The 24,031-nt window shown below is 39.0% G+C and overlaps 1 protein-coding gene across 1 annotated transcript in view; it reads left to right on the plus strand.

The window, feature by feature from the left end:
• cabp7a (calcium binding protein 7a) overlaps positions 1–24,031 on the plus strand; it is a 55,012-nt gene that overhangs the window by 27,004 nt on the left and 3,977 nt on the right. The window contains exons 2-3 of the mRNA XM_082170871.1: positions 19,479–19,622; positions 21,442–21,554. Coding sequence (XP_082026997.1) covers positions 19,479–19,622; positions 21,442–21,554 — 257 coding nt within the window. The remainder of the gene's footprint in view (positions 1–19,478; positions 19,623–21,441; positions 21,555–24,031) is intronic.

Consider the following 24,031-nt stretch of genomic DNA (forward strand, 5'->3'; position numbering starts at 1 on the left):
AATACCTAGGGTTTTGTTTATTTTCTTCTAATAGGGTTGAAAAATAAGCAGATCTAGCAGCTTTTAAGGCCTCTCTGTATGCAATCGAACTCTTTCCATGAAATGCGAAATACCTCTAGTTTTGTTTTCTTCCAGTTGCGCTTAAGGGCCTGAGTGTGCTCGTTGTACCATGGCATTGGACTATTTTCTTTAATCTTCTTTAAGTGCAACGGAGCAACTGTGTCTAAAGTGCAGAAAAAGAGAGAGTTAAAAGTTTCTGTTGCAATATCGAGTTCTTCTAAGCTATCCGGGATGCTGAGATGATGAAACTGATTAGGAAGATTATTAATAAAGCAATCTTTAGTGGCAGAAGTGATAGGTCTCACATATTTGTAACACGGAGTCTGCTTTGCAGCCTTGGCTAAATGTAATTTACACGAGACTAGATAATGATCTGAAATGTCATCGCTCTGCTGCAGAATTTCAACAGCATCAACATTTATTCCATGTGATAATATTAGATTTAGAGTATGATTACGACAATGAGTAGGTCCTGACACGTGTTGTCTTACTCCAATAGAGTTCAGAATGTCTTTAAATGCCAATCCCAATACATCTTTTTCATTATCTATATGTATATTAAAATCACCAACAATTAGTACTTTATCTGCAGCCAATACTAACTCTGATAGAAAGTCAGCAAATTCTTTGATAAAATCTTTATGGTGCCCTGATGGCCTGTATACAGTAGCCAGCACAAATCTCAAACGTGATTTGTCATTTACACTATATAGTGTATACTGTAGACGCAAGAGCTAGAGTATAAAGATTATTGGGTGTCGATTGTAGACGCCCCAGATATATTTATGAAGTGTCGACTGGAGACGCTTGGGAGTCGATGGGAGACACCCCAGGTCCCAGGTGAATGTATTTATTAAGTGTCGACTGTAGATGCTTGGGTGTCGATTGGAGACGCCCCAGGTAATTAGGTTCCAGGTACGTAGTTAGGTTTAGGGAAAAATCTACCTCATATGTGACCCTGGATCACAAAACCAGTCACAAGTAGCACGGGTATATTTGTGGCAATAGCCAACAATACATTGTATGGGTAAAAATTATCGATTTTTCTTTTATGCCAAAAATCATTTGGACATTAAGAAAAGATCATGCTCCATGAAAATATTTAGTAAATTTCCTACCGTTAATATGTAATACATTTATTTTTTTAAGTGAATGCAGCACAATTGCGAACATAAATGGACAATTTTAAAGGCGATTTTTCTCAATGTTTAGATTTTCTTTAGATTTAAAATTCCAGATTTTCAAATAGTTGTATCCCAGACAAATATTGTCCTATCCTAACAAACCATACATCAATGGAAAGCTTATTTATTCAGCTTTCATGTCAAAACATTTACCCATGTGACTGGTTTTATGGTCCAGGGTCACATATGTGGATTTTAGAGGGTGTAAGAGTTTTAGAGGATTTTGTTTTGTTCCATGTAGCTATTGGCCTTAGAGCTATTGGCTTTTTTTCTTTTCTTTTCTTTATTTTGGCCATTTTGGGAGCTTGACTGCTTAGTCACTAAGAACTGTCATTGCTACTCAATTTGTGCCTCTTTTTGTTAATTAAATTTTTTTCTGTAATTAAATTTTTTTTTTAATTCTTCAGCATTTCATCACCATTTTACCATGATTTATGTCTTATAGACTATAATAACTTATTATTATTATCACTTATTCTGCATTGTGAAGTAAGGAGCCCTGCAAATGAATGCAAATGCGAATTAACAATTCGTTCCCAAGTCTTACTAATACGTCAGCACGTTTCACTCATTTGTTCCCTCATTTTAACTAAATCGTGTGCACAATATAATGATTTGTTCAATTTGTTTTACTAAATCGTGGCCGCGTTGTGATAATTAATACTCTTTCAAACATTGGAGCGCCTCGGGAGTGACCGATCCTGGAAGCACCAATTTCACCACTTCTGTCAGCTGACAGACCAATCACAACAGTTATCGGGGAGTCCTGCCTCCCTCATATATATCACTGTGAGCTGTCCCCACTTCATTCTCGTTCTCTTCCCCATGAAGATCCTTATTGGGAAGCTATCCTCAGCAGAGCAGCAGGGAGTGGCCACTAAACAGTTCACTTGACAAGCCTGTGTATATAGGTACGTCTCCGAACACGGCTATTTTTTCCTTAGTCTTCCGAGGGAATATTCACTGTCAAAGTGAATATTTTTCTTCTTCTGTCTTTTCTGGTGGGAACTAGCGCTTCAAGGCAAGTTCTCATTTTTCATATCTCGAGCCGTTACAGCTAATTTTTCCTTTTTCCCACATTGAGTGGTGTGATGAAGTTAACATCTCGGTGTTCGCATATCTGTTATGCTACTGAGAACCCACCCAGCAGTGCAGGTAAGGGTGAAGATCCCTCTCGCCTGTGCACTTGCGGGTCTATGATTTCGTTCAAGGACTCTCATCCTCTATGTATTGCGTATCTGGGAGTTAGACACACAGGCCGTTTTCCCATCAAGGGTATTAGAGAGCAGAATGCGAGTCGTGGCCGCGAATAAGGAAGATTATTCTTAAGGAAGAAATAAGGAAGAATAAGCAAGTTTTTCTGCGTCCCTCAGAGAGAAAGATGGGCCTGCTCAGCAAACCCAGTATAGCTGGGGAGAGTTAATAGATGAAATCTTTCCAGAACTTCCCCCTCTCTTTGAATCAGGCCCCTTGGCTGGGGATAAAGAGGAGGAGGAAGATGATATGATTGCTCGTCTCTTGGAAGAAGATTTCGAGGAAGATGAAGAGGATGCAATTCTCCTTCCTAATCTCTCTTCCAGGCCTAGCAGTGCGACAGGTGAGTCACCCTAACCCATACAGGGAGACTTGGAACTTATTGAAATGTGTAGGAGAGCAGCTACTTAACTCTCTATCGACTGGTCATCGCAACAGGAAGGCCAGGGCACAGAGAGGGATTTATATGATGGGAAGAGGCTGCTGTCACGCACTTCCCCAGCCAAGCATCCTTCGTCTCACCATGCATCGCAGAGATGCACTGTTTTTGGGACAAGCCTTTCTCTCATAGAGTGCCTGTTAAAGGTTTCTCTAGGCTGGATGTACTCAATATGGAGGAACTGGGGATGTCAACCCCAATATGGAGGAACTAGGAATGTCAAAAAAAGTAGAATTGTCTGTGGCAAGTCACCTCCACCCCAATCGCCGGGCAGCCCTATCCTCCGTCTCCCAGGATGGACAAAGAGGCTTTCCGCTTCTCTGTTTAAATAATCTACCGCTCATCTGCCTTGGCTGTCAGAGCTTTAAACGCCACCTCACTGCTCACAGCATATCAGGCTGATTCTGGTCTCCTGATTCAGCATTGTGGGAATAGATCTGCATCATTGCAGATCTCAACCTCTGGTCATCCAGAGGAGCAGTCCAGATCTGTGGCCGCAGCATGGGCTTGGCAGTGGTGGGTGAAAGAGCGCTGTGGTTGGGATTATCAGGCCTGTCAGAAAGAGAGAAGGCGGAGTTCCTTGATGCTCCAGTGGAGCCGAAAGCCCTTTTCGGGGCTGCTGTGAGAAATATGTGACAGCAGTGTGACCTTTGGAAGAAAGATGGAGAGGCTTTTGATACTTGCCTCCCCAGGAAGCCCACTTCTCGACCCACCCAGCCCACATGCCATGGGTTTTCCTCTGCTTTCAGGGTGGGACAGTCAGGGTACCGAAACCCTAGACTCCCCCCAGCCCAGCAGTTAATGCAGGCGTGGTGAACCCTTGTTTGCGGCTGCAGCAGATAAACATCTAAAGTACACCCTAAGGTTTTATCCATAATAACACAGGGTTATAGTCTGCAGTTTGCTGTAAAGATAAATAAGCTGCATAGGAGATAATTTTCCTTGGTCTCAGATTGACCTGTATCAAGCGTTTCTGTCGGAGGAGCGCATCAGGTAAATTTGTGCCTGTCTATCCCTTTTTCAGAAAGGAAGAGTTCCATTCAGACTGTGCTTACTTCTTCTAGAGCTGATGGCCTCGACAGTTTGACATAATGAGTTGTTCTGCAGTAAACTGTACTAACCGATTCTGCAGGAGTGTGGGCGAGGGAGTGTTCATGCATTCCGAGTTCAGTCCTGCGCAACCTCGGTTTCCGAGTTCACTACTGCGTAGACTCGGGTTCCGAGTTCACTACTGCGCAGACTCGTGTTTCGAGTTCTCTACTGTGCAGACTCGGGTTCTGAATTCACTACTGCACAGACTCGTGTTTCGAGTTCTCTACTGTGCAGACTCGGGTTCCAAATTCACTACTGTGCAGACTCGGGTTCCGAATTCACTACTGTGCAGACTCGGGTTCCGAGTTCACTACTGCGCAGACTCGTGTTTCGAGTTCACTACTGCGCAGACTCGGGTTCCGAGTTCACTACTGTGCAGACTCGGATTTCGAGTTCTCTACTGTGCAGACTCGGGTTCCGAATTCACTACTGTGCAGACTCGGGTTCCGAGTTCACTACTGTGCAGACTTAGGTTCCGAGTTCACTACTGCGCAGACTCGTGTTTCGAGTTCTCTACTGTGCAGACTCGGGTTCCGAATTCACTACTGCGCAGACTTGTGTTCCGAGTTCTCTACTGTGAAGAGTCGGGTTCCGAGTTCTCTACTGTGAAGAGTCGAGTTCCGAGTTCACTACTGTGCAGACTCGGGTCCCGAGTTCTCTACTGTGAAGACTTGTGTTCCGAGTTCTTTACTGTGCAGACTCGTGTTCCGAGTTAACCCCCTGAGGTCTACGGTATCGCCGGCGATACCAGCTCGCTTTTTTTTTATTAGTGTAAAAGAAACTCATAAATACTCTGTTGACTTTGATTTTCCATAGGAGTTTCATACATCAATCGATTCTGTTAAATGTGTATTATTTTTGTGTATACTCACAATAAAAACAAAGTGTTGTGCTTTTTGCCAAATAAAGAAAAATAAACACGAAGCGAGTTCTGCCTTCTCTCTGCCAGTGAAGTCCATTCTGAAACGCGTCCGAAAATTAACAATAACTCAGCGAATACTCAGTCAAACAGACATACAGGCACACAGGCATGAAGCTTGAATTATCTTCTTTTAAATGAAGTAATTTATATAAAAAGCTAATATTCTCATCTTGTGAAATCTGTATTAAAAGAGAGCGATTCCAGTCGAGCTCATCTCATCTCATTACGTTATAATCGGCCCCGCCCACGGAGAGCGCGCGCTATTCAAACGCAAATGGCTGAGGCAATCCTGTGAACGCCCCCATCAGCTCGAGAAAACACACAAGTTTATTTAGATCATTGTTTACACCGTCTTGCAGCGCTGTGAGGAATAATACTAATGGAAAATGTCCCTCAGAAGTGCGGGTATATCGAGGAGCGAGCTGAGGAATACTAGTAAGTTTTTTCCTTCTCACGTGAATTTCTTCACGTGGGTTTCTGTTTATGAATGAATGAACGGCACAGATGCGCGCTGTTTACCACAGCTGGCAAAGACAGTTTAAATTTAAATCGCGTGTGTGAATGAATGATGATGTTTTAGCAAACTGCATTGCTATACTGAGATAAGTAAACATCGACTGAATGTTGAAATAAAATGTAGGCTATTTGTATAAGCAACGTATTAAACTGCAAATTAACAATATGCCCTAATATTTCATGAAAACAACGTTACAGTCAGACGAAATATGAAAGACAACATTTTGTTGACTAGATTTGGGTACAGTTTTTACTGTAGAATATACTGCCACATCAAATAAGCTTTTGTTTAGCAATTTCTATATATAAAATACTATTTTTGTCAAAAATAAAGTCATCAACTAAGATGTTAGCTGTGCCAATGTTGGTTATATTCAAACTAATGAATACATAGATAAAATGTAGGCCTAATCATTTTTTTTACAAAGAAAGAGTACACTTGAAATATTGTTGAAATTGTAATTATTGTTGTAATTGTAACCGTTTTAATAAAATAGCAAAACATATTTACAAGATAGATGTAAGCAAAATCTTAAATGGTCAATATAAGTCTTCTTCTAAATATATCTTTTGTCATTGCATTGTGGCTCAGTCAGTGTCACACCTGAGTGAATGGCTAATTATGCAGAGTGGGTGTATTCTAAGGTGTAAACCACTCCTCGTTCACGCCCCCCTCGCATATTGGCTTTCCAAGCAAAACCTGTTTTACATCAATTTAAATCAATGTATGGTTTTATGTGAACGATAAAGCAAGACTATTTTCACATAATTTTGAAGAAAAAACTATAGGCGAGGACATCCATTAGTCAAAAGTCTTATTGCCACATATTTAGTATGTGTTTTGTGGCCTTATTTCAAAAACTTTAATTTTTAGTTTTTTCGATAACCACGCATAAACATTATTCTCTCAAAAATGAAAACATGTACATACATGTGGCTCACATATTATTGTAGTCCTGTTTGTGCTATATAGAGTGAATTTACACCTTTGCCATTAATATGTTTATAAGCAACTGAAAAAAGCACAAATGTCAGAGCATGTCAGAACACCCCCAGGGCCCCAAAAAACGCTCAGACTCCAGAGGGTTAACTACTGCACAGACTCGGGTTCCGAGTTCACTACTGCACAGACTTGGGTTCCGAGTTCACTACTGCGCAGATTCGGGTTCCAAGTTCACTATTGCGCAGACTCTGGTTCCGAGTTCACTACTGCACAGACTCGTCTTTCGAGTTCTCTACTGTACAGACTCGGGTTCCGAGTTCACTACTGTGAATAATCGGGTTCCGAGTTCACTACTGTGCAGACTTGGGTCCCGAGTTCTCTACTGTGAAGACTTGTGTTCCGAGTTCTTTACTGTGCAGACTCGGGTTCCGAGTTAACTACTGCACAGACTCGGGTTCCGAGTTCACTACTGCACAGACTTGGGTTCCGAGTTCACTACTGCGCAGATTCGGGTTCCAAGTTCACTATTGCGCAGACTCTGGTTCCGAGTTCACTACTGCACAGACTCGTCTTTCGAGTTCTCTACTGTGTAGACTCGGGTTCCGAGTTCACTACTGTGAATAATCGGGTTCCGAATTCACTACTGTGCAGACTCGGGTCCTGAGTTCTCTATTGTGAAGATTCATGTTCCGAGTTCTTTACTGTGCAGACTCGGGTTCCGAGTTCATTACTGCGCAGACTTGTGTTTCGAGTTCTCTACTGTGCAGACTTGGGTCCCGAGTTCACTACTGCGCAGTTCCGAGTTCCCTTACTGCTCAGACTTGGTCCCCGAGTTCACTACTGCGCGGTTACGAGTTCACTACTGCGCAGACTCGCGTCCTGAGTTAACCCTCTGAGGTCGGAAAACGCGCCCCCGCGTTTTGCTGGATTTTCTTCACATTGTAGTACAATAAACTTAAATTACTCCGTCATTTATGGTTATACAGAAAAAAGAAATATAAAAAAAGAATCTGTGATATTTCTACTTTTGTATGTGTCCACTTACAATCAAATCAAAACATTGTGCTTTTGTAAAATAAAGAAAATAAACAGGGTGTGCGTTCTGCCTCTCCGTCGCGGTGAACTTTTTTTTCTTGAGCACGTCTATAAACTGAAACAAAACTCAGCGAATACTATTCACACATTTATGAGCCATATACCTTTATACACATTTAAGTGTGTACTTTTAAATGATCGGATTCAAACTGAAAACAAATATTCTCTGTTTAAGTAATTTGTATAAAACCAACAGGATGTCCAGTATCTCAAACGCTTGCTAATTACTTTTAATTCGGCCACGCCCACTCGCGCAAAAGAGATTCACATGCAAATCTCCACATGGAACGCGAACGCCCTCGTTACCTCAAACACAAAACACCAAAACACTTCACAAGTCTCTGCTTTTCGTCGAGTTTGGAAGACGCGCTGTGAGCTTACATTGGATTTACATCAGAAGAAGAAGAATGCGATTTGAAGACAAGAAAGATGTAAGGTAAGAAATTCTTACTTATTAGTTTATGGTATTGTTGCATAAACTTCACATTGCAGTTGAACTGTTGCTAGATATATGGTGAATATTATACTATTTAGACCCGTGTTTACTGTTAAATACTGTTTGTGGATATCTGCTCAAACATAGATATGTATAACCATAATGTTTAATATTTTGGAGCGCGATGGCGTTTGAATGTATCATATTTTGGAGCGCGCTGTGGGTTTGAATGTATCATATTTTGGAGCGCGATTGCGTTTGAAAGGAAAAATGCACCAAACATTAGGCTTTATGTTTTTACTATTATCTCATTTCATATCATCATAACGAATGGAAACATTTGAAGTAACATAAGATAATCAATATATTTTTCTCTAGCATTGTTACTGAAATCTTTTGGAAGATTTATAGGCTGCTTTGTAAAATAAAATTATTTTATGCAGTACTGGACATAGCTTATGCCTACAAGGCACAACAAATATGGTGTTCTTTATATTATATATTGTTGGAAACATGTGTGTGTGTGTGTGTGTGTATTCTGTGAATTTTAAAAAGCAATTTTAACCAGAAAAATCTAAAATGTATTCCCAAAATCGTGCAGGCCTAGTTTCTCTTGATACCAGTATGTTCACTTTTTTCTTTTCTTTCAGGGACCAGATGCAACTGAGTCCTGCTGACTTCAACATTCACATGAGTCTCTGTACATGAACATGGTAAAGTGAAAATCAAACACCTTGGAAATGGTATGTACAATGTTTTTAGGAATGGCACAAAGGTCTCTGTCTTTGGATCATTGTTTTCAATGTGCTCTTTTGTCATTTGTTGTGTATTTTTGGATTATGTTGTGTTGTAAATAAATCCAAACAATCTAAAAGCCATTCTTTTTTAAATCTCCTCATTCTTTGTGCAAGGTTGCTCTGAATGACAGGGCCTGATCGCTCCTAATAGGGCAGTTAGGGGAGTGTCTTTGTCTTTCTCAGGTGTTAAAAGCTTACATATTCATGAGATGATCACGCCTCTTCGAATATGGCTTTGTCACACAAAACACGTCTTAGAAATTTTAAATCAATATATTGTCTTATCTGAATGAGCAGTCAGGGTGATTTTCACATAGTTTTGGAGCAAATATTCTAGGCTACGTCATACAATTTTCAAAAGTCTTGTGAAGAAATAATCAGTATGGGTTTCATGGCCTTATTTCAGTGACAATTTTTTTTTGTATTTTCACAAACCACGCATAAATGTCATTATCTCAAAACTACAAACTTTTACATACATGCTGCTGATATATTATTGTAGCAGAGTTTGTGCTGAATACAGTGTAATTAGACTTTAGCCATGAAAATGTCACTAGTAACAGAAAAAAACACAAATGTCAGAGCATGTCAGAACACCTCCAGGCCCAGAAAACAGCTCAGACCTCAGAGGGTTAACTACTGCGCAGGCTCATTGACAGGACATTGGCATCTTTACTTTTCTACAATGGAAGAGAGTGAAGGCGCATTTTCCATCTTTTTTACAGTCTATGGTTTTTGTAAGATGTTTTGGTGCTGCTAGTGGCTGAAGAACATGTGCGTTTTGATTGCCAAGCAACAGTCACTGTTGTGATGCTAGAGTGATGTGGATAGTTGCCAGGATATTGTTATGCAGTTGCTAGGGCCTTCAGGGTGGTTGTTATTGCAGGACCAAATAAAAAATCCCACACTTAAGTCTCAATGTTATTTTCATCTCTAGATATGACTAGGGTCTCTCCTTTATTGTAAGTTTGAGATTGTTGTTTTTTTGTTTTGTTTTTTTTTTGCTTATAAAACTTTTGCAACTTTTTCTTTAATTTTTGGGGAGACTTTTGCCTCCTTTTTTATTCAAAAGTCATAGTGGATAGAGACAGAAAAAAATGGAGAGAAAGATTGATCACAGTCTAGACACTGGTGTTCATGAGCATGGACAGTTTTTAGTAAAAATTGTGCCGTGAAAAATTGCGTTCAGTGCAGATTTTGTGCCACGTTTTGCTGTTACTTGATTTACATCATTCTTTTAGTGAAACGGACAATAAAACAATGCAGAGAGTGCATGCAAATAAACGGAGCCATCAGCAGACACAATTTATCCTTAGTGAATTCACCTAATCTTTTTATCATACTTTATTTTATGGTGGAATTTGGAAAATTGCTTTGATAGTGTTGTATCCTCACTGACCCTACATTTTAAAAAACATCTTTTATGCATAATAGTGAAGCACGATAAGAATAAGGATGAGTTTCACTGCCAATGTCTCCCAGCTTAACTGCCATTTTTAGTGGCCTTTATTCAGGTGACCGGGAGGCAAATGCAACCGCTTTTCCGCAACCCGAAACCGTGTGTGATTAAGGCTCCTCTGGAGGTTTACAGGATCAGACTGCCAAACGAGAGAACCCCCCTCCGACACCGCGGCCCTGCGATGTATTTAATGCTTATGTGAATACTCCAGAGTCTTGTTAAAATATGGTTACTGTAATATTCAGATCGGCTGGGCCGCCTCACCACACAAGATGGATTAAGCCTGCCACAGATGTTTAAAAATAGTCCGGAGGACACGCACACACAGGCGTTAGATGCACATAGACATGCTAGTATAAAGACACACTCTCATTGTCAAACCACAAAGTTGGAGACTGCCTCTGAAGAAAATGATTTTTAAGAGTTTTACATAAAGAGATAATTTGAGGGAAGCCTGTTGTGGAAGGGGGACGAACACAGCTGATAGATCTACACAGGGGAAATGAGAGATTATGGAATATAGCTGACCGGAATTGCCAAGTGTGGGATTGGAGTCAAGTATTGCTGGGAATTAATATATTTATATGCTTTTCTTATGAAGTTAGTGACGGCCCTGTTTTTCCATCCATCCATCCATCCATCCATCCATCCATCCATCCATCCATCCATCCATCCATCCATCCATCCATCCATCCATCCATCCATCCATCCATCCATCCATCCATCCATCCATCCATCCATCCATCCATCCATCCATCCATCCATCCATCCATCCATCCATCCATCCATCCATCCATCCATCCATCCATCCATCCATCCATCATCATGAATTACTTTAAATGAAAATCTAATGAGTGAGCCATTGCATACATAATGGATTATATTCAAGTTTTCCTTGCATAATTTGTTTGCAAGTGTGTTTGAGAGAAAGAAAAAGGCTTGTGTTGAAGACTTGAACATTATTTAACCCCACACATGCACTTTCATGTCTTTCTCTTTCAATAACATCTCTATATGAGAACTGTGGGAACACATTACAGCTTTGAAGTGCAACCTCACCTTCATACATCAAACAGGGCTTCAGCATGTATTAGAAGCACCCTGCCTTGAGATGATAGAGATCCTGCGAGCCCTTTCAAGCTCCCGGGACTTTTAAAAGGAAGGTGAAAGCGGATTAAACACAGAGGTTCAATATAAGAAAAAAATCCCAGGACAACAAACGGACAGAAAAGTGTATTGATGGCAGAATTTGATCTGAACACTTTGTGATTTGTTGGTAGTGTGATGTCATGATTTGATTATACAATCATTGAATCGGAACATCATTTACTCATCCTCATGTCGTTTCTAACCTGTTCGACCTTTTCTTCTCGGGAACGCAAAAAGAGATGTTAGGCAGAATGTTTAAACAGCTCTTTTTCATTCAGTCAAAATGAATGCGGACGGAGCTGTCAAACTCATGATAAAATTATAAAAATATAGACATTTTGGTCCATATAACATCCCCATTTATTTTCACTAAATGGAAATGAGCAGAGTGAATATTTGGCTTATCCTCTGCTTAAATCACATGGTTGACAGTGTTGACAGAACTTTTTTGGACTATTTTCAAACAAAACAGCAATGATGTCAATTGCAAAACCATTAATGAACAGATCTTTAGAAAATTAAGTAGCAGACTTAATGGAAGAAAATTTGGTTACTAAAATTAAAAGCTGTAAAATGAAACGCTATAATTACATTGAAACCAATTCTTATAGTCTTAATGCAATGACAAACCCCTGAGCATATGGTCATCAGATATGAATGCCACGTGAGAGGGAGTTTAAACGGGTTTCTACTCTTCTCTGTACATCCGTTATCTCACTGTAGGACAGGAAAAAAAGTATGGATATGTTATCTCTCTCTTTCTGAGCAGTGATTTGGACTGGCTGTCATGACAGTTTAATCCGTCTATAAGGGGCTCACAAAGAGAAAGTTAACACAGGAAAGTGATTAGTTAGCTTTCTTTGAAGAAAACTTCATTACTCTCTATTCCATAGCTACTCTTTGTTCAGGACTGTATATCCATATGTTTCCCCTAGTGAAAATCAGTGTTTTGACTGGTTCTGTGTAAAGGGACTGGATGACAGTTAATGTCAGACAAGCATTAACTGTGTAAATTATTAAATATTTTTGCAATAAAGTTAGTGCACATATTCAGAAGTAAACAACATCAGAGAATGACACATTTAGAGAAGAGCTAGCAAAGTCTTTTTTTGAGATCTGTTAGGCTTCAATGAATTTTGTGGTTTGAGATAAAAAATCATAATAAAGTGGTGGAAATAATAGAGAAATACATATGGTAGGTAAAAGTTAATTTGGCAAAGAACTGAAATTTCCCAACAAATCTAATCATTGCCAGTAGCACAGCATCTGGCAGCATGTTGTGCTCTGGCAAGGACTTCCCCAATCGAAATGTTTTTCACTCCAAGGAAACCCGTGGCAATCCCTTAATCGGATTGCTATCTGTTCCTCACAAGACTTGGAAAATCTCTGTGCTGTTGTTGTTGCCTCATGCCACAAAATTTACAGAAAACATTTTCTGTTTCACTTCAAAGACAAAAGAAAGTGCAGGCTTATTGTATTTATGAACATTGCAAGTGCAATGAGCTGAAAGTTGTAATTTATGTAAATTATACTGCAGGTGTGGTTCGAGGCACATTGGTTATTGGTTTGTTTTGAAAAAAAAAAACAGTAAAAAATAAGCTGTTCAGATCTACAGTACCTGGTTGATGGAGTTGAATGATGAACGCTTTAAAATCAAGTCACACATGAATGGCAAAGTGCACAATTTTTCATTCATTCACCAACGTATCGTTCCAAAACTGCATGAATAGCTTTCTCCTGCAAAACACAAAAAAAGATACATTTAAAAAAAGAAATAGTACTCGTGTTGTCAGACATATCAATATTATTATGTATCAATACTGAAATATCTGAAACGTTTCCAATAGGCCTACTCTTTTTCTGCAGTATTGATACACAGATACCAGCTGAAATGACACACACCAACCTCCTCTCACTCTTTGCTCTGGATGAAAAGTGCTTGTATTGCGCATAATTTTTGTCATTCCGCAGGTTTCACACTCTCACAAAAAGCACATGCACCACTGATCTATAAGTAACGCTCTCATAAAGCTGCCTCTCAAACAGATCGCGAGTACTAAATTGACTTCTTTTTTGTTGCTTGTTGCGGTTAAACGGTAAAATACATAAACAATTATGTCAAAATGCTCATCTTGCTGAGTATTCAGGTAAATCCAGCTCGTTTTGGAAAATAGTTGAGAGAAAAAGCATGTTGTGTAACAGTGTATTGAATCCATAAACACTCTCTTAAAGTGACAGCAGCCTAATAAACCTGTTGCTCTTTCATGTTAATAAAAAAAAGACAAAGAGAAATCACTTGCTGCTCTTGACTGAATAACTTTTGTAACTTTTTAATTGTAAGCATGCTATGTTAAGGTGCTATATGGCACCTCTTATGGTTCTACATAGCACCATTTGACAAAGGTAGGTGCTATATGGCACTTAAAGTGGTTCCCCTATGATTACAAGCCAATGAACCACTTTTAGTGCTATTTAGCACCATTTTTGTTTAGAGTGTATTGTATCAAAAGGTGAAAATTCCAGTATCATGACAGCACTAGTACTCGTTCATTTTCACGTTCATTTGTTCACTTTATCCTTTTCCAAAAATGATACAAAGCAGCATAAAAATAGCATAAAAGTTGTCCATTTTACTTGTGCGTCTTTTGAAGTCATATATGATACCTTAAAGTATATATATATTTTTGCTTGTAATCTTTCCCAATAATGAGCTTCAAAATTCTTTGAAATCTGTTTATTAAAAAGTAACCCTAACCCTTCATTTTTAGGTGCATGCTTGGCTTTCAAAGATATCATTATTATTTTTATAGAGAGTGCTATTTTTATGAGCAGGTACAACTTTTGATATATACTGTGACAAGCGAGCGTTATCATGCTGGAAGGGCTGTGGTCTAATCACAACCCTTACAATAGTGGGTTTGAACAGTTGAACAGTTGTGCAGTTGCCTAGCAACAGGCAGTGGTGGGTTTCCCAAAAGCTTTGTTGCACAATGAAGATATTTGAGTCCACTATTGAGCCTCGGTAGTTTCCCAAAATTCCCCACATTTCACACATCATTATGGGGTTTTTTGGTTGTGACAGAGGCCTGGTTCTTTGTTCCAAACAACACCTACATAGCGCGTTAGCCCCTTTCACAGTAATCCTAGTAAATTACTGTAAAATTACCAGAATGACTTTACCGTAGATACACAAACATGCTGTTCACATAAGCAACGACGTTCAGGCTTTTTACCGTTAAGAGACCATTCACACATCAGCACCAAAATACCAGTAAATTTTGGGATGTCAGTCATCAGAAATCTTTCAACTTTAAAAACTTTAAACTTTAATTATTTAAAATCTTTAAATGTTGCGCTGTTGTCTTCATTCGCACACACGAGAACCGCTTAAGTTTAATTTTCTGCTAAATTTGACAAAAAAAATTGTCACAGAAGTTCTGAGTGACAGGGGTAAGGGGATGATCACACAGAATGCGTTTTTGATCTTAAAAACACGAGATGCGCTTTATAGGCCTAGTATTCAACTGCAAAGCCGCAGTGCTGATAAATAGAAAAGAAAATGGTAAAAATGGTAAATGGACTGCATTTCTATAGCGATTTCAGAGACCTATGGCCGCCAAAGCGCTTTACATAGCCTCACATTCACCCATTCATACACCGACGGTATGAATGGGTGAAAAGAAGGCAGGGTCTCGAGCACAACAGGCTGAAAATTCTTCACTTTATCCTTTTCCAAAAATGATACAAAGCAGCATAAAAATAGCATAAAAGTTGTCCATTTTACTTGTGCGTCTTTTGAAGTCATATATGATACCTTAAAGTATATATATATTTTTGCTTGTAATCTTTCCCAATAATGAGCTTCAAAATTCTTTGAAATCTGTTTATTAAAAAGTAACCCTAACCCTTCATTTTTAGGTGCATGCTTGGCTTTCAAAGATATCATTATTATTTTTATAGAGAGTGCTATTTTTATGAGCAGGTACAACTTTTGATATATACTGTGACAAGCGAGCGTTATCATGCTGGAAGGGCTGTGGTCTAATCACAACCCTTACAATAGTGGGTTTGAACAGTTGAACAGTTGAACAGTTGTGCAGTTGCCTAGCAACAGGCGAACATTTAAAAAAAAATCTTTAAATGTTGCGCTGTTGTCTTCATTCGCACACACGAGAACTGCTTAAGTTTAATTTTCTGCTAAATTTGACAAAAAAAATTGTCACAGAAGTTCTGAGTGACAGGGGTAAGGGGATGATCACACAGAATGCGTTTTTGATCTTAAAAACACGAGATGCGCTTTATAGGCCTAGTATTCAACTGCAAAGCCGCAGTGCTGATAAATAGAAAAGAAAATGGTAAAAATGGTAAATGGACTGCATTTATATAGCGATTTCAGAGACCTATGGCCACCAAAGCGCTTTACATAGCCTCACATTCACCCATTCATACACCGACGGTATGAATGGGTGAAAAGAAGGCAGGGTCTCGAGCACAACAGGCTGAAAATACTCCAAGTAGGTATAGCTGCAGACTGGAGATCTCCAAAACCTGGCGTGAACTCCAAACATGGGCAGAACCTCCAAAAGGGGGCAGGGTGTCCACACGCAAAGACTTTCGACATTGGCTCTGGCCTCAGCCAATTGTCATTGACTTACATTTAAAGGACAAGTTTGGTATTTTACACTTAAAGCCCTGTTTACAGATCGTATCTGATGAAATAGAACGGTTAAGATAACAATTTGGACACATGCTCCTGTCCCGAGAAATTTAGGTTTATTTCGCTTTTTTGGACCTTTTTTGCCAAACGCGTCACACCCGTGATTCTTCCGTTGAGAGCTTGAATAATAGACACTCCAGCCCAGTTGGTGGCGATAATGCACCTTTGCCAATTGCAAGCAAACCACGGGCATTTCATTGAATACACAGAAGAAGCAGAAGAAGAAGCGGCGGAGTAATACCGTAAAGGTGCTGCGGTCTCACAGCGCGTCCTATACAAGTCAATGGAGTTGGACAAAAACTACGATAAAACCTGTTGGAATGCATCTTTTTCAGCGATTTTTGATGGAACATATCAGTGAACACCCCTGACCACTCGGTGAGTTTCACGTCTTTGTAAACGAAAGTTTAATGTGTTTTTAGGATGGAATCTTCCAGTGCATATAGACAACCATTGTGGGGGTGGGGGGGGGAAGCGAAAATAAACCTAAAATTCTCGGGACAGCAGCATGTGTCCAAATTTTAATCTTAACCGTTCTATTTCATCAGATACGATCTGTAAACAGGGCTTTAAGTGTAAAATACCGAACTTGTCCTTTAAAGGTGCATTAAGCAACTTTTTCATGTTAAAAATACCCGTTTTCTAACCCATACATGCTTAAACAATTGCCTGATGGGCTGAATGAGCCCTTCTCTGATCACTGAGATTGTCTCTATAATCCTGTAAAGTAAAATAAATAAGAGGGATTCGGGCCGGAATTTTAGACTGGGCGTGACGTCATGCGCGTTCACGGCACGCTCACCTGGCTGTCTGGCAGGTTTGTGTATTCGCCGCCATTCTCCGTAGAAGATGGATTCTAAGAGACCGGCTTGTAGTTCATTTCAAACACCAACGCAAACTCCACGTAAGATAAAAAAAAAAGAAAACTTTTGTCCGTGAGCGTGCACACTTCTGGCTGCAGTTTCGCTTGCCGCCAGAGGGGGCATAGTTCTGCAAAAACTCAGAGACTTGCGCAATGCACCTTTAAAAAGAAAAGTTTGAAAATTAAACATAATTTCTCTGATCTTCTCTGCTATAAAAATAAATATGCCTATATAAATGAATGGTGGGTTGGCAGCGAGCTGTCATGTGCCTGTCTGTCAATGGGAGGAAGCCACACCCTATTTTGGAGCTCCCACCCCGTTTTGGAGTTTCCACACCCATCTGGAGATCTCCAGACTGCAGCTATACCCTTCTCACGAGACGCAATGCTACATCATAGATGTCCATCTAACGCATATTTACCTTAAAAAAACTATTAAAAAGCAATGGAGCTTACTGTAAACAGTGCGCCGTCCATTAGAACTTTATGATTGGCCCAAAGCATACTTCTTAAGTCAGCGTATTCGAATCTTGTACGTGCTCCATTTAAGGCTAAAGGTTAAAAGTGAATCAGTCAGTCAAAACAAATGCTGAAACACTTGTATCATGTACTTTACCTTTGTGGTCACATGGGTTGAGTCACTGTATGGAGTATGTAGTGCATAGCAGTAATTATCTCAGTCAAGGATATATTTAGACAAGAGGCCTGTTGTCTATTTCTGTACTATTAGACTTAGACATTATTATTTATTAGATTGAAGCTTTATTTAATTATATTGTTCTTCATAATAATCAAAATCACACAGTGTTCGTTCGCTGGTCAGAGGGGATTTGGTCACCTGACTGAGCCTGGTTTCTCCCAGGTTTTTTTTTTTTTTCTTTTTTTCTTTCTCCGTTCTGTCATCTGATGGAGTTTGGGTTCTTTGCCACTATCGCCTCTGGCTTGCTTAGTTGGGAACACTTAATATTCAGTAATATTAATGATTTGGCACTGACACTGTTGGATGAGAACTGAACTGAGCTGGACAATGACATCACTGTTTTCTCCAGAGCTAATTTATAGCTTAATTGAACTTATTTCATAATTTATGTATTTTACAGTTATTGAATCGAACTGAATCAAGTGATTCCAACTGACTAATTACTGTTTAGTATTGTCTTTTTAGAGATGCTTTACAGCAAAATTGAATTCTGTTTGCATCACTGAATCACCATTTTCCTGTTTGTCACTGTAAAGTTGCTTTGAAACAATCTGTATTGTATTAAGTGCTATAGAAATAAAGGTGACTTGACTTGAATAATGATTGATGCAGTTGAGCTGCATTATTTTAAGATTATAATTTCTATTATTTGTACTTTACAATGTTTTGATGCACTTAAACATACTGCACAATATTCAATAACGTTGAAATGAGTTTTTTAGCACTTTTAATTTTTATTAGTTACTGTTCAAGTATTCAACTGTAGTCGTATTATATTATTTAATAAAGTTTATTTAGAATTGTAATTTCATTTATATAGTTAAGGATTATTATTATTGGATTGCATTCATGGCACTTCTAAAAAGTCTGTGAAAAGTTGAAAAAAAGTTGCATACACAAATGATCTACTTGCTGAGCTTCTTAAAAGATGGGTGATAACATGAGCATGTTAATGATCATTAAAATCTGCAAATGAGGCTGAATATCCTGTTTGATTTTCTCCCGTCTGGTTGATATGGCATCTTAGAACCATCCTGTTTTTCTTTAAAACTTCATTTCTTTTTTTGGGCATCCAAATGTGTTGCTTGCAGCTAAACAGTTTGGCTTTGAAATGAGCAAAATAGAGCCCACACTTCACTTCCATTTAAAATCTGCTTACTTCCACTGTAATGTGGAGTAAAGTTGCTTTCTCCATCTGTTGCTGTTGTTATGGACCGCAGTGCCATAATTTCTTGTATTTTTCCTCATATTTCCTCCCTAATATCCTTCACTCAGGGGAGCGATAGAGTTAATGTGCTTTTTTGTTTGGATCCCATGTCCAAATAGCCATTTATCAAACCTACAGCACAGTGAGCAAGCCGTGCACGTACCGAATACTCCTGTTCACACTCCGTATTGAATATATTATCTGGATTTATAGTAATATCTTGCAGCCTGTGGTGCATATTTCATAATTATGAATATGGCATCATGGCGTGACAAGTGGAAAATTGCAAATGACTTAATGATGATGTATAATGCATATACGGTGAAACAAGTCGGCTCAACCGACTGTATGCATTGCGGCATTTTCCCGTCTTTTAACAAGCCTATACGAATGTAACGGAAATCATCCTGTTCCTTTGTTTTAAATCCATCAAGTAAAGAGGCTGTGCTCTGCTGAATGTTTTTAAGGAGCAGAAAGTGAATTATTGTGGGAAAAATCAATATACTGTAATCATCCTTTTTCTTTGAGTCACTTCGGTGTGATGATTTTAATATATGTCTTTTATAACAATGTTGCAGAGTAATACTTTTAAAATTGGAAGAATAAAGCACCGTCTTACAGATCTGTGTGTGACTCTCTTCCTCAGAAATCCGGGAGGCGTTTAAGGTGTTTGATCGAGATGGGAATGGCTTCATCTCAAAGCAGGAGCTCGGCATGGCCATGCGTTCTCTAGGGTACATGCCCAATGAGGTCGAGCTAGAGGTCATCATTCAGAGACTCGACATGGATGGTGAGGAGACACTTACACAAACTGTGAATGGACTGCAAAGAGAAAAGACCAGAATAGCTTGGGAAGCTGGTGTGCTGATGTTCCCACCAGGCTGCTTAAAGTGCCCATATTATGCTATTTTAAAGGTCTCCTACAACAGGTTTACATGCATCCAAGGTCACAAACACTTCAATTTTCTCATAATATATATTGCAGCATCACCTCTTTTATTACAGTGTCTAAAAAAGCTTGATAAAGGATTCAGTCTCTCTAAACCCCTCCTTTCCAAGAGCCTACTCTGCTCTGATTGGTCAGATGGCCCAATCTGTTGTGATTGGTCTACCACTTACATTGCGCATCGGAAAAGAAACACTCATTATATCTGAATTTTGGCTCTGGAGGCCTCCTCAGCACTTGATACACAGTGATGTGAACAATAACCTTGGCGTCGGTTTTACTGTATCAATTCGGGCGCGAGTCCTCATCCTTTTGAAGTGCATGCAACGTGGATTCACAGTGCAGAACATAACATCTTCTCGACATGTCAACAACACAACATGTTGCTACAACATGTTTCTTCTCAGCTACAACTACAGTGTTTGAGGGCGGGTCAAAGTACTAAGTCGGCATTGTTTGCGGACAGCCAATGAATAATACCATAGGCTGGCATTATGCAAATTTGTCAGATTCAGATGATCAAAACATTGATGGAGTAGATCGAGTCCATCAACACCCCCAAAGCTTGCACAGTCATTTACCTCTCAATTTTGCTTGGTAACGTTAGGCAGTTTTAATTTATATGGTGTTGAATGTTTAATGATCACATTAGCTTATAGCGTGTAAGCAATCTTCTATCTGCTCCTTCCAGTTTATGCAGATCATCTTCTTCACTTGTGTTTGGATCTGGAGATGTAGTACTATTTCAAAAGATCCATAACAGCCCCATACCAACTGTATAACAGTGAGAACATGGATTGCCTGAAAACCTCGTAATGGCGGGGAAGCATTGTGTCATACATTATGAAATATCTTGTCCATGGTGGGGAAAGAGTTAACGAGACAGTTCATCCAAAAAATGTCAATAAGATTGAATCAACATGTGCTCATTTGCTCAAATAAGACATTTCGAGACATATTCAAATTTTCAAATAGTAAATAATGAGTCACCAATCAGATGCACTTCTCTGCACTGTAGGGATGCTAAACACAATTGACAGATATTCAACAAATAAAAAAGCTGAACAACTGTGACTTTTTATTGCCCCAAACTATCATATTCCTCATAACGCATGGAGACAAGTGGATTATGCATGGGCTGATAATGAGAACACTGTTTGACAGTAGGCGTTTTGAAGTTTGAAGTTAGTTGTCTTGAAATTAATTGAATGCGAAAGCGGTGCTTTGATGGCTGTAGTGGCGGTGCTTTAAAGAACGTCTCAGAGAGGGCCTTTCATTTTTATTTCACTTATTTCACTTATTTTATTTTTAGGATTGAATTAATTATAATCTTTTCATCAACTCATGAACCACCAGCAGTTCGCAAACGCCAAGTTGGGAAACTCCGCTCTATTTGATTGTTTTTGATAACGTGTTTATAGGTACGTAAGAAATTACTTTTCCCATTTTACTATTCTACATTACATACAGTGCATTCTCTCAATGCAAATTTGATTCAAATGCAGGAATTTTCTATGCAGGCATTCTCAATTAAATTCAAAATAACTCACAACCCTGACAGAAAATATATTTCTATCCATTTCTATACTTGTTTCATAGAGCCAACAATTGGAACTTGATATCATGCTAGAATCCATCTAATACTTCACGGTCTGTTTTTTAGGAGACGGCCAGGTGGATTTTGAGGAATTTGTTACTCTCCTGGGGCCCAAACTCACGGCTGCCGGGATGCCTGACAAGTTCAACGGAACCGATTTTGACTCTGTGTTCTGGAAGGTGATTATTAGCCACTTCCCTCTTATTTAAAGTGACAACAGGCACAAAGTCTGCTGCATCTGTCACACACCAAAACTACATCTAGATTACACACGCTTTCAATCAGGGCCTGAAACTAACTTTTTGCCACACCTGCCAATAAATTGACCAGCCATGAAACTGTTTTGACAAAAACAGGCAGTTATGACATCAAAATTTTAGATGTCAGTGAAAATTCACTTTTCAGAAACAGAAATGTAATAAAGAATCAAATGCAAAAATAACACTGCATAGTCTTCACTGTTTAAATTAAATATGGATTAATCCTTATCAAAGTTGTAAAAGTTATTCAGTCAAGAAAAGTGAGTCATTTTTCTTTCTATTTTGATTAATATAAAAACACAGACAGCAGCAGGAATATTAGGCTGCTGTCACTTTAAGAGCTAATGCACGGATCCATCATGCGTTTTCTTTCTCAACTGTTTATGTTCACTTTAGGCAAAACTGACTACGAGGATACTCCTCAATATTGGCATTTTGACATAATTTTGTTTAAATATGTCTGTTCAAGCGCAAGAAGATTTGAAAGAGATTCGCTCTCTGAGATTCGGATTTGTGTGCGCAAGCTTCGGATGTTTGCGCACAGAAAACTTCCCAAACAGCGCGCGAGTAACGAACTGAGTTCCCTTTTGCGTCTTCTTGTGCTTGAATATTTAAATTGCCAAGGCTTAAACTTTCATGATCATGCAGCGCTGGCTGTCAACTATCCCAGGCATCATTCACGTTTGTTCACATTCATGTTCTCACAACATTGCATTGTTAGAATTCATAAAAATGTAACCGGCTAACTGCCGATTGACACCCTTTCATATACTCACCAACACCGCATTTGGATTTGGCGCTTGGCAGGTGTTCATTTTAGGCCCTGCTTTCAATTCTCTCTATGAAATCACACAAACAGACATGAATCACCTTATGAGAATTGGCCTCCTATCCTTTAAACATGACCAAAATCTACTGTTACACTTTATTTCGAAGGTCCACTTTAGACATTTAACTTTGCAACAACATGTCAAGTAACTCTAGTTAGAGAATTAGAAGACTGTTGAAAGACTAGTTTATGGGTTCGGGTTTGGGTTAGTTGAATAAGTTGACGTAGTTGCAATGTTATAGTTAGTTAAATGTCTTTTGGGGGACCATCAAAATAAAGTTTTAGCAGATATTAAGCAGGCAGTCTAATACTAATACTTAAATGAGAGTTACTTGAAATGTAGTTGCTTATAGTATAGTTGCTTAGTATAATGTCCATCAAAATAAAGTGTTACAAAACCTACAAATCTGAATACACTTCAATGCCGATATATTGCGATGTGACATGATGACTTTAAGTAAGATTTATTAATAGATTTTATAACTGAGTCTCCAAGTGAGAAGAGCAGAATATCATTTGTAAGGGCCATATGGTGATTCACCCAAAGGGCGAGTTTCTCTAATCTCAGCTCACTGCTGGTGCATTTTTTAGCAGTGTGTTTGACCCCAAATAGCTACAGGGTTCTTCCTCTTAAACGTCTCTCTGAGTAATTATGAGTTCAGTGCTATTAATATGTGTGCATGAAATCAAAATCAACCCTATCTTTTCTTAAAATTCTTAGTCAGCAGTTCATCAGTACATGTTATTTGAAAGAAAAGAAACTTGTTTTTGTAATCGAAATACATGCAAAACTTGCTCCACCCCTTAATGGCGACTCTCCTTCAACTACCTCTCATTTGGAGACCGCTTTTAAAGGGATAGTTCACTTTGAAATTAAATTTTGGTATGTTTTAGCTTACCTCAAGGGCATCCAAGATGTAGGTGTCTTTTTTTCCGCAGTAGTTTCAATTTTAATATTTTTAGGTCAAACCGTTCTTGTCTGTCAGTCATATAATGCAGGTCTATGGTCACTATCTCAAAGAGCATGCACATTTATATCGTTTTTACCTCTTGAACACAGTCACGTCCAAGTGATCTGAGCGCAGACTGGTGCATAGATATATACACTAGATGTCACCTTGGCTACGGTTTCGTTCCAATGAACTGCAGTAGCCAAGGCGACATCTAGTGTATATATCTATGCACCAGTCTGCGCACACATCACACGACCAGGAAGCGCGCGCGCCCTCAGATCACTTGGACGTGGCTGTGTTCAAGAGGTAAAAACGATATAAATACTGTGCATTTTCTCACACAAACCGCTCGTTTCGTGTCTTAGGCCATCAATGTGTACTTACGATGGGGAATTGTTTAATTTGGACGATGGGGAATTGTTTTAATTTGGACTGTGCATGCTCTTTGAGATAGTGACCACAGACCTGCATTATATGACTGACAGACAAGAACGGTTTGACCTAAATATATCAAAATTGAAACTACTGCGGAAAAAAAAGACACCTACATCTTTGATGCCCTTGAGGTAAGCTAAAACATACCAACATTTAATTTCAAAGTGAACTATCCCTTT

This window comes from Leuciscus leuciscus (genome assembly GCF_965113295.1).
Source record: "Leuciscus leuciscus genome assembly, chromosome: 5".
NCBI lineage: Eukaryota > Metazoa > Chordata > Actinopteri > Cypriniformes > Leuciscidae > Leuciscus > Leuciscus leuciscus.